Here is a 12272-nt window from a genome sequence, read left to right as displayed (position 1 = left end):
AATACAACGCCCTGGTTTACAAGGAACTGCAGAACAGAAGCAAAAAAAACCAAACCACAGTTTGTTCCTTGTAACGTAACGGTACAGTCCTCCCCTTGCTCATCCTGTGTCACCATTCACTGTTATTTTTTTCTATTCATTCAGGAAAACAATTATTCAGAAAATAATTTGGGAGAATTTTATTGAAAAGTGCATTGCAAATTGGAAAACATCAAATTTAATACAGAAATTGCAAAATAGGACATTTCAACACAGTACTCAGTCATTATGCAATGACTCTCAGTCTACAAATGACACTGACTGGCCTCTTATCAACATTTAGAGACAGTGTTTATTATTAAACACACACACTGGCTAAACACGTTACTGGGATAACACTGAAACATAGTCTTTATATACATGTGTCTTTACCAGTTCTTTGGTGCATTTTCTTTCTCACATATCCATAATGTAACCGTTATGTGGGTTTGATCATCATGGAAACTCGTTTAAGAGAGTAGGACCCTCCGTGAAACTCTGCCCAGTAGACCCCATCCTGGTAGCGGCTGCGATAGTGTCCACCCCGGTACCATACACCATTCAGATTGGAGTGGGCACACATGTGGTACCACCAGCCCCCTTTTTGGTAATGGGCGCAGTTACCTGGTGACATGACAGAGGAACAGGTTTTGTTAACAGGAAAGGTCAGAATACCAACAGTGCTTACAAACAAGCCGGGGGGAGGGGAGGGGGGGGCAGACCTGTGTAGCTGTCCTTGTCTCGATCCAGAGTGGTGAAGGCCTTGTTGTTGTGCCATGAGAGGGAGTCCCCAGCATTGCCGTGGTATTGTCCCAACCGCAGTCTGTACCAATCGCTCTCCGGCTCCAGGTGGAAGCTGTCGTACTCAGCAAACACCTGCCGGCCCTGCCAGTCCTCCATAGCAACTCGGAGCTTATACCGGGCCTGTTTAGTGAGCCAGTAGAGGTGTTCCAGGCCGAGCCAATACTCTCCGTCTAGGTTCCCAAAGCCTTGCTGTAACACAACAGCAGACTGATCGATTGATCCGAGGAAAAGCTTGTGTTGTGCAGCAGGTCAAAGTTTTCACTTGTCCTGCGAAATATTTTATTCATTATTATTCTGATTAGAACAAAAAACACAGGCATGCATGGTCCCCACAGGATGAATCCTTAAAGGCTTTGTTAATCCTCTGACTTTTAGGCTTTTAGTTACATATCTCAACTTTCGGATGGGTCGTCAAGAAATTTGGTGCACACGTTCATCATGAGGTCAAAAAACTCTGTCCAATACTTTGGTTTATGACTGAATACCTGCAAAACTAATGGCATTCCCATCAGTTGGACTAGTCTCTTGTGCTGATGATCACTAACATGCGAAACTAAGAATCACCTTATACTGCTCCCATGTCCTGAAGAAGTTGACCGACCCATCCTGTCTCCTCTGGATGACTGTCCATCCTCCCTGAGCCTGACTCTGGTCACACCAGGCCTGCAATAAGCGGTTGGCACTCTGTGGACGGAGCAGGTAGATCCCACTGGTGGTCTCACCCGATTCCAGCACATGCTGGCAGTCCCGCCACGGCCCTGACAGTGAAAGGAAAGCATATGGAACCAAGTGAGGCAGCAGAGCTATAACAAGACAAGCAATATACTGTATGTTCATGTTGCATACAATATCATAGTCTATCCAAGAGCCAGAAATGAATAAATGCCGGACGGACCTTGTATTCGGTATAATCTGAAGTTAGGGCTAACTTGGCTCAACTGTTAAGTGTTGAGTTTATGGGATAAAATAGTATAATCATGATCCCATAGACATCCAGGGAGAATATTTTCCTTTCTATACTGATTTACAGGCTATTATTCCGTACTTTTTACGTACATATTGTGCATTGTCCCTGTCTTGAAATAAAATAGATTACAAATTACAAATATTGAGCGAAGTCAAGTCGAATCAAGACATAACGGCTCTTACCAACCTGCACATTTTTTTTATCTTCTGTTTGTTTTAGCGCCAGGAAGATGGAAGATCGCATATGCACAGCAAACACACACACACACACACACACACAAAAAAAACGCATGTAGAATGTCTCATGTCACAGAGATAAGATGAACGCAGGAATGCACGGAGAAACTGTATACATGGAGGAAAAATCTCCCACACAAGTGCCTAAACACAAGATGTGTCAATCCATGGTCTTTCATAATAACCTTTTAGCAAGAGTTGAGTCACACACACACACACACACACTCTACTTTGTCACTTCAAACATTCCCGTTGTGCAAGAATAGAAGCCGTGTCATTTACAGCTCCAATAATGCTGTGGTTCACAAGTGTGTCTTCATTATAGAGTCCTATTTGTCCCGATAAGAGCTGCAGGCTGTTTTTGACATTGTTTAGGCGTTCCCAGAGAGATAGGACTCTTACCAGCAGGTCACTGACTCCTTCAGCCACTGCTTATCTGAGCGGCTAAATAACTCGGACAGAAGATTGGGACGCTTATACACAAAGGTTTAAGTCTAATCAAGGAGTTCTGCTCTAAGACATGCTTTACACTGATGTACCTGGAGTCTTTGTGACAGGGAAGCTAATGAATGGAGGCTCCGTGGGAGTGTTGGCTGTAGTGGTTGGGAGGGAAAGCGTTTTTTCCTGCTGTGATGGATGAGCACTTTGATCCCTTTGAACATCATTGGTCAATTCTCTGGCTTCGGAGCTGTGATTAGCGTGCACATTAGGCTGGCTTTTTGGTGGTTCAGTCTTCACCTGTCCAGACCGACACAAAAACAACACACCGTTCTTAGTTCCAGTGTAAAAACCTACTATACATTTGCAACATGCAGACCACAGCCCGGTCCCTACCAGAGTCGCCTGTGTGGAGTCCCTGCACTGGCACTGCTTCTCCAGACGAGCAATAAACTGGTTCTGGGAGCTCAGCGTGGAGGTGAGGGCTCCGTATTTCTTCTCCAGCTCCCTGTAGTTACTGGACACCTGCAGCGCCTGACGTGTCGCACCACCCACAGCAAACATGAGGACGAGTTTGATAGGATAAGATGTAGATGATGCCGTGCTCTGCTCACCTGTGTTGTAGCATTAAGCAAGAGGCCCTCCACCCTTCGCTGCTCCAAAGCCTGGTCTTTCTTGTGTATGACTTCGTGTAACAGCTGGGCGTAGAGCTGGGTAATGCGAGCATTCATGCTGTTACTCTCTTTGCGCAAGGCTCTGACCTCCATGGCAAGGGACCCCTCCTGCTCTAGTTGGCCCCGGAGCTTCTCCAGCTGCTCCTGCTGCCGCCCGAGCTCCGCCCGCAGCCCTGCCACCTCCGACTGGTTGGTGGAAGCAGACTGCGTGTTCAAACACAGCGCACCTGTCAGTTTCTGCTGGGGGACAATGAAAGTGTAGGAGCAACGGCCGCCTTTTGGATCTGAGGACCGCGATGAATGTTTGTGAGGGTCGTCGCCATGCGCCCCCTCCTTCTGTCCTCCAGCTGCTGGTATGTCCACACAGAGTGTCAAGAAAAGAGTCACACCTATTGTCAGTGTCTTCTCCATGAATGTGTGAAACTTCCGAGGACACCCTGGTAGCAGAGGAGAGGACATAATGTGGATTACCACAGCATTAACAACACATATGTGACAACCGACAGACACAAACTTTGTATTCAAAGGAAGGAAGTGTTGTGGGTTTTGACTGTTCACCAGATGTTTCCTTGTATACACACATTTCCCTCTGGCTGGAATTTATTAGCAGGTCAACACTGCAAGAACAACAGTCAACATCAACCAGCCAGAGTCAACACACTTCCCTCACACGGTCAACAGAAGCTCCACATCCAGTCACTACCACGGTCAACACCACATGAATCCAAATAGATCAACATGAACATCTGACACAAGAATCTCCCACATTACTTCCTCTCTGATTCCAAAAACTACACATCTGCACTTTTTTCTGAATCAAAAAACCATTTCCCTGGATTTTATACGAAAAAAAACCTAATGAGGTATTCGGCCAAGATGCCAAAAGTATGTGTGTACGTTAAAGTGGAAAATACTGACTTACCGCAGCAGCTGAAAAGTGTTCAGGATGTCTTTGGTCTGCTCCAGTGTGCAGTTGCAGCTCCCAGGGTGCACAATGTCAAAAATAAAGGCTAGGGTTAAGGTCAAAAATCACATGCTTCACAAAGAGCCACATTAAAAGTCTTGTGTGGTCCTCTGTTAATGTTGAAGTGAAGTTGAAGGCCGAGAAGTTTGTCACAAATGAATCTCAAGAAAAAACAAGAATGACGCCTAAGTTGTTAGCAGCTAGACTAGCTTTTCTTCTCCGGAGATTCTGTCCCAGGATGCCTGAAGAGGGAGAGAAGTAATTACAAACTATCCCAATGACGCCACCTCCCAGAACCTGCTATTTAGCTGGATGTCTCCTCCCTCTGCCATTAACCTGCTATCCTGCCAGACTCTATCCCGTAACTAGTCTGGTATTCAAACACTAGTGCTGCAACTAATGATTCTTTTCATTTATGGTTTTGTCGTTGGTTGTGTCTATAAAATGTGAAAATAACGTAAATTGCCCATAAAGCACAGAGCTCAACATGATGTCCTCACCTTGTTTTGTCCAAAAATCATCACATATGACAAAGAAAACCATCAAACTCTCACATTCCACAAGTAAATATGTTTGTTTCTTTGATTTAAAATGATCCAATCACCAAAATTAGTGTTTCTGTTGTTCAACTAATCAATTAATGTAGCCTACTAATCATTTCAGCTTTGTACTTTCACCTCATCAGCAGTTGGCTTGTTCTCCCTGTTAGAGTGGGTTTGCTCCTGTCTGTGACAGACACTATCCTCTTATTCAATTTTATTTTACATAAACTTAGACAGAAACAATAGTACGGGGAGTAATATTCAACTGTCCTATTGGCAATAGGAGACATTTACATGGCCTTATCTCTTAAGTTCATAAACTCAAAATGCAGTTCTCAAGTAAAATATTAACAAAATCTAAATTGTGCTTGTATGTAGTTTAAATTAAAATGTCTTAATCAAAATGTAGCTTTTAATGGAGGATGGGAGAGGTTTGCGCAATTTAGTTTTCAACTTTCATTTATTGGAGTATTACCACTCTATAATTTTTAACTTACAGAATAGACTGCAGCAATAAATAAATAAATAAATCAAACTGATACATTAAATGTTGTGAGCTGGGAGATTCCATTTCGTTGCAGTGATGGTCACACCCATATATCTGTGGTATACAGGAGTCGGAATACAGTTTAGGGTGGGGACGGATCATGCAATCAGTTAGCAAAAGAGAAGAAAGAAAGTTTTCAGCATCAGGCACTATTAAAATGATCACAAGTGTTTTGGTTTGTAGTGAAGCTGGTGTTATGTCATTCTTTGGACATCACTGTTTCCAGTAAACATGTTGAAATAATATATCTGCTATTGCAGCAGTTTCCTTGCTGTAATATCTGCTACTGGCAGAACTAGATCTGTCAAAGACCCTTCGATGACGGGGTGGAAGCATGTCACCCAAAATGATATCCTCTCAGTTAGATCAAAGATAAAGACAACTCTCGTTCCCTCTTATTAACTGCACGCTGTCATAACATTTTTCAAAATAATAATAATTGAAACTGCCACACTTCATATAGGTCCATGTTTATCCTGCATCATAATGTTTTTGTTTTGTCCTATTCCAATAATACAATGGAAAATATTAAATAAATAAATGTAAACAAAAATAAGAATACATAAAAGTGTCAATATTTTACAAAAAAAAAAAACGTATGAAGGTATATGAAATTGATGAAAGAAAGAAATTGCTTCAAAATATCGCTTTTGTAGTTATTTTTTTGCATTCATCTCCTGTTTATCTAGTCCTCTATATCTTGTACTTTTCTATTCTATTCTACTAATCTTTAATCATTAAATCCAGTTCTGTTCAGCTTCATTTAGAAGGGTAAACGCTGGGAAACACAAGCTCCTGAGCAATTAGCTTACACACTGTAACCAAGGTGAACTCCGTACTTTTTCACCCTGTGATGTTACAATATTCACGACTGTTCACTTTTACAATCAGAAAGTCTTACCCGAGGCGGTAGTATGTGCCTTCCTCGACACCAGATGAAGGTGTACCGGTGCCTGAGTCCATCTAGTGGTCACAATGCAACAATGCAGGAACAGCGACCATAAAACAACAAAATAACTTCCGTAAGAAAATCTTTCAAAATAAAGTAGCCATGCGGAGGCAACCTCAACCGATGAGAACGGATAAACAGAGATAATAGTAATGTTATCTGTGGAAGTTGGTTGAAGTTTGAAGTCTAAAGAGATTTGGTAGAACCTAAAGAAATGTGGCTTCACGGTCATTACGTTTACTGAAGAGACAATTATTTCTATCGAATTTTGTATTTGTTAGGGTCATTAAAACAAACTAGAAGGACACTGAGCGCAGACTTCTAACACGGAATACTGGGCTACCTCGCAATGTTAAGGAAAGTGAAAAATAATTATTGTTTGCCCCGCTTCAAAACTTTTATGTGCATTGCTACACCCAACCGCCAACTTTCATAAACATCGGGGCAGTAGTGTGTCCATAATCCTGCTGAAACAGACAAACAACGCAAACTGAGTATATACGCTTCTTGCAGGAGGTAAAAAAAAAAAGCCATATAGGCCTATTGGAAAAGTTAGTTTAACAACAATGTGCTTTTATTTTTTGTAAAGATACCGGAAGTCAGTAGGGTTTGTTGGACTTGACAGCGCTTCAGGTCGTAACGGAGCAATGCCACTCTTTGTTGGGTGAAGTGGTGACAAACCTTTGCCCAAAACAAGATTTATTTAATTCAATGGTCATTACCAGCACGTCTGCTGGTATTTTCTACTGCAGGCCAAAGTTAAAGGCACTAATTGGCTTGCACGTCTACTTATTTAGCTAACGTGTTAGCTAACAACAGCTGCACTTTGGGGAGGATGTCGCTCCACGGCAAAAGAAAAGAAATCTACAAATACGAGGCGCCATGGACGGTGTACGCGATGAACTGGAGCGTCCGTCCGGATAAACGCTTTCGGCTGGCACTTGGCAGCTTTGTGGAGGAATACAACAACAAGGTGCGTAGTGTGGTCATCATGGCCATTCATCAGCTTAACGGTAGCGGGCTAATGCTAATGCTAGTGGTCGTGCGCAGCAAACGGGCATAACATCACAGTCTGACACATGCGTGCCGTGAGTTCCCGTGTGTGTGTCCTGCAAGCCTGCGTCTGTGTGTGTGACAGCAGTGTCCCCCCAGTAACGCCATGCATAGCTGAAGTGATTCCCTTGTTGCAATGTAAACAGTACCCCATGGCTCCTCTTGAAATAACGGGTCATGTGTGTGTGCTTCTGCCCAGGTCCAGCTGGTGGGTCTGGAAGAGGAGAGCTCAGAGTTCGTCTGCAGGAACACATTTGACCACCCGTACCCCACAACCAAGATCATGTGGATCCCAGACACTAAGGGGGTGTACCCGGACCTGCTGGCCACCAGTGGGGACTACCTGCGCATTTGGAGGGTATGGTGTTTGAACTTGCATGCTTGTTCTGGTGATATATCTGTTGTTGTTATGTTAATCAAATTCCATGAAAACAACTTAGCCAGTGATGAATCCGTCCTACTGACAGGTATTGGTTATGCAGCCAAAGCCTGGTATATCTCATTCATCTGTGCAATAGATAAACAGTGCAAATATAAAGTAGCAATAAAGGTATATTTATAGATGATCAAAACATAGAAATCCACAAATCCTAAACATCCATGAAAAAGAGCTCTGTCGTTGTGATATATAATAAAAAAACACATTGTGAGCCACACTGCATCCCATCATTACACCAACACAGGTCAGGTGACGTAGTTTATTTCCAGTAAGTCCAACATACACTATCCTGATGTTTACTAGTGGCCCATATATGTATTAATCCACAGCTGGAAGTAGTTCCCCTGTTTAGAAGCATTACAATATATGGTGCCCACTTGTCTGGAACATTTGAAATCACATCTATATATTTGTGACCCCTTTTCTTAATGGTCTGGTGACTGAGTGACACAAGCAGGTTAGGGAAGTTAGAAAGTAACGAGACACAGACTGGGACGTTGTTGGTTTTGCCTTGGTAATAGCAATAACATGGAACACTGCCAGCTTAAGCCAGTTGGCAGCTGTAAAATGGTCACATTGACCTGAATATTGAACTTGTTTGAAGAAGTCTGCTCACTGCCAAAATCTTTTGCATTCATCGCGCAGGTCAGCGACACAGAAACACGCCTTGAATGTTTGCTGAATAACAACAAGAACTCGGACTTCTGTGCTCCCCTCACATCCTTTGACTGGAATGAGGTTGATCCTAATCTGCTGGGTAAGAAATCCACTATATGATTCATATTAAGGAGGCTATCAGTTGAACTTTGCCCTCATTTGTGTACTTAACATGTTGGTTCATTGTGCAGGTACTTCAAGCATTGACACCACCTGCACTATCTGGGGGTTGGAGACTGGTCAGGTGTTAGGACGAGTTAACCTTGTGTCTGGGCATGTGAAGACTCAGCTGATTGCTCATGACAAAGAGGTCCGTGTGTGTCTCTGCTGTAAAAGCCATGTGTGTACAGCTTGAGAGAATATTTAGTTCAGTGTCTTTATGTGTCTGCAGGTGTATGACATCGCGTTCAGCCGTGCAGGAGGTGGTAGAGATATGTTTGCCTCTGTGGGAGCCGATGGCTCCGTCCGCATGTTTGACCTCCGACATCTGGAGCACAGCACCATCATCTACGAAGACCCCCAGCACCACCCACTGCTCCGCCTTTGCTGGAACAAGCAGGACCCCAACTACTTGGCTACAATGGCCATGGACGGCATGGAGGTCAGTTAGCCATGTTTCTGTCCACCTTTTCTGCATTAAAATTGAAACATCAGGAAGCCAAAATAGCCATTTCATTCATTTGGACTTGGTGTTGTTATTTTTGACTGAGAAGACTTATTTTCAGTTTGAAAAGCATAAAAAACATGACATATATTTATATAAAAAAAATATAATAATAATAAAAACTGAATGAGAATCAAGTCCCTGTTAGCGTTGATATTTCTGTTTCATAGGTGGTCATCCTGGATGTTCGTGTGCCTTGCACTCCCGTGGCTCGGCTGAACAACCATCGCGCTTGTGTCAACGGCATCGCCTGGGCCCCTCACTCGTCGTGTCACATCTGCACTGCAGGTAAAGGCACCGCTAGATTGTGGGACATAGTCGGGAAGAAACAGTGAAGACACATAATGACTCATCATTGATCTGTGTTGCCCTCATGTTTTGAAAATGAACAGAACATTAGACCAGTTTGGTCTTTGCAGTGGCATTTCTATTAATCACAAAAAACTCAGAAGAGGAGATGAGTGTGCACGCAGTTGTGGGAAAACAACATTAAATGAGTACCCATTTAATGCCTTAAGTTAGCCACTGTACGATGTGAGACCACTCTTTAGATTGATGACCACAATTTCACATTTCTTTCACGGTTTCTTTCATCTGTCAAAAGCTCAAGCTACTTACAGAAAAGGCTGATTTTCTCTGCTCCCCGTGTCTGAAATACCTCTTTTAACGGCCTCTCCACGTGTCTTATTTCCTCAGCTGACGACCACCAGGCTCTGATCTGGGACATCCAGCAGATGCCACGGGCCATTGAGGATCCCATTCTGGCCTACACTGCTGAAGGCGAGATCAACAACGTGCAGTGGGCGTCGACGCAGCCGGACTGGATCGCCATCTGCTACAACAACTGCCTGGAGATCCTCCGCGTCTGATGCCACACACATTTGGACGAAGAAGAGAAACTCCCTTCTTGTTTCAGATTTGGACTTACTTTTTAGTCTTCGTCCCGCTGCTTTATGAGACAAGGACGAGGTCACGACTGAACTTTCTGAACATGTTTGGAGCTCCACACACACACACACCTACCCCACAATAACCTGGTTTACATGTTGTCCCATTCTTTACTCACTGTTCTTCTATTAAACATGTTTAAGCTCTTATTTATTTTGCTGACAAGGTAGTGTTCATAAGCTTTGAACTCGACCTGACTGGACTTGAGAAGCAGTCTATGAAAAGCAGATTTTTATACTTCGGTGTGATTTCAGCCAGCTGTGAGATTATCACGAAGGGTTTAAATGTGTGTTTCATCTGTTTGATTTGTAAAGGTTGATACAAACTTCTGTAGGTGGCAGGAGATGACCTCTCCAGGCCTTCTTGTATTCTTGTACCAGATTATTGATGATTCAAAGATCAGTATATTACGGTCCTGGTAACCCCTGTAAATCTTTTCAAATGGGTGTATCCTCCCTCCAAAAGAGCGAGGCTCAAACTTGTAACAACTTTTACAAATTGTAAATTAACCTGTGAGGGTTTTGTATTATCACTGAAGTGCTGTCTGTCAACATGGTGTGTTTTTGGTCTGGCTGGTGACGCTGCAAGGCAGCCATGTACAGCAACACTCAGAACCTACCAGAGCAATGTTGGCAACCTTTTGAACTCCCTACTCGATTCTCTTCTTTATTTGTAGGGATCGTGCTTTGGAAGCATTTTCTTTGTGTTTTTGGAGTGAGTTGTGAAATGGGAGCAGCGTGAAACAACTCTCTGGCCAAGTCTGCCTCTCTTTTTGTCATTTCCAATAATTAAAGGGTCATGTTCTTGTAGCATGCCATTTACAAGGCAAAACTGTACATACTTATAAATATATCAACTGAAGATGTTGGTAAGACAAGTGTTGATGTTGTAGCTTTTTCATAAAGTTTATTATTGAATTTGCTCTAATAAATTGTATTCCTCCATGTCCTAGGAAGAAACTTTTGATGTGTTGTTTTGTGAAGTTGCAGCCAGTTTACAGATCAGGCCAGGCCTCATTAGGCATTATCAGAAATGTTGCCCTTGCACAGCATAAGGTTAAAGAATGTATGTGAAGAGGGGGAACCCAGATTTTCTAAACTCTCTGCTGTGTTTACATGAGTGGGGGGTGTGAATGAGTGCATGTAAGTGTGTGTGTGTCCGTTTAGACAGGATGTCAACTCAGTTATAAGCCATTGAGCAAATCATAAATGCTTGTTTTAATTGACAGGTCCCTTTTAATTTCATCCCCAAGTTTGTGCGACAACTTTCGAATCATTACCTCAACTAATTTCCAGTGAAGTAAGAAGTATCTCTTTAAGTAAAATAATAATACCAGCACAATATTGTACAAGTACTCCATTACAAATAAATGTCCTGGATTTTAATTATCTAGAGTGCAGAAGTATCAGCAAAATGTACTCAAAATATCCAAAGTTAAAAAATTCTTCAAAGTATATATAAATTAATATAATTATATTATAAGTCCTAAAAATACACAGAGGACCAATTAAACAAAAACATATTACACTTAATTTTTTATTGAGTAAAATCATCCAACAGTAATGAACATAGTTATGAAAACTTTTGCTTCCAGTACCTGGTGTGACCCTCCTGACCAGCAATAACCATCTAAATGTTGATCAGCCCCACACGTTAGACTGGAGGAACTCCTCTTCCTCACATGTCTGTTCTCGTTGGGCCTTTCCACAACATTTAAATTGAATTGAGGCCCAGACTTCTCATCTCAGCCATCATCATTGTCTTGCTGCATGAGCCACCCTTTGTTGAGCTTCAGTTTTCCAAGCGACACCCTGACATTATCCTGTAGAGTTTGTTGGTCAATCTAGAATTGCAGGCTGCCCTGGCCCAGAGGCACCAAGCTTCTCATATAAACACATTTTGGACTCCTTGGTCCACAAAGAATTCTTCCAACAGCCTTGTGATTAATCCACGCAACATTAAGCTAACTTTGTTGTTCTTCTAGCAGAGTAATGGCGGTCTCCTTGCTGTCCTGCCATACTCACCACTATTGTTCAGTGTTGTCTGATGGTGGCCTTGTGAACATTGACATTAGCCAATGCAGGAGAGGCCTGTAGATCCTTAGATGTCACCCTGGGGTTCTTTGTGACCTCCTCGAATATTATGTGCCTTGCTCTTGGATTTTTGTTTGACATCCCCTTCTGGGGACAGTAACAACAGTGTTAAATTTCCTCCATTGTATAGATCTGTGGGTTGGTGAAGGGTTTTGCAACCTTTTCCAGCCTGTCAATCATCAACAACTCTTTGTCAAAGCGCCACAGAACTCTCCTTTGATTGAGGCTTGGCACACTTTGAATGCGTGTGGTCAAGACCAGCGTTTGATAGTAGAGACT

General features: G+C 42.7%; 2 protein-coding genes across 2 annotated transcripts; one reads left to right on the top strand and one right to left on the bottom strand.

Moving 5' to 3' along the window:
- Positions 1-167: 167 nt before the first annotated feature.
- Positions 168-4360, bottom strand: angptl6 (angiopoietin-like 6). Its single transcript, XM_084036883.1, has 7 exons — positions 4060-4360; positions 3078-3574; positions 2860-2997; positions 2565-2763; positions 1387-1580; positions 741-1011; positions 168-642 (listed from the first exon to the last, which is right to left on the bottom strand). Exons 2-7 carry the CDS (start codon positions 3546-3548, stop codon positions 458-460), a joined length of 1458 nt encoding a protein of 485 aa, XP_083893009.1. The 5' UTR covers positions 3549-3574; positions 4060-4360; the 3' UTR covers positions 168-457.
- A 2410-nt stretch (positions 4361-6770) lies between these two features.
- dcaf7 (ddb1 and cul4 associated factor 7) lies at positions 6771-10862 on the top strand. The gene is made up of 7 exons (XM_084036733.1): positions 6771-7112; positions 7392-7550; positions 8277-8388; positions 8480-8598; positions 8680-8889; positions 9123-9240; positions 9649-10862. Exons 1-7 carry the CDS (start codon positions 6975-6977, stop codon positions 9819-9821), a joined length of 1029 nt encoding a protein of 342 aa, XP_083892859.1. The 5' UTR covers positions 6771-6974; the 3' UTR covers positions 9822-10862.
- The last annotated feature ends 1410 nt before the right edge of the window (positions 10863-12272 follow it).

Source organism: Eutrigla gurnardus (genome assembly GCF_963514095.1).
Source record: "Eutrigla gurnardus genome assembly, chromosome: 20".
In the NCBI taxonomy this organism is placed as follows: domain Eukaryota; kingdom Metazoa; phylum Chordata; class Actinopteri; order Perciformes; family Triglidae; genus Eutrigla; species Eutrigla gurnardus.
The sequence above is the reverse complement of the archived record's forward strand: the minus strand, read 5'-3'. Positions and strand labels throughout refer to the sequence as shown.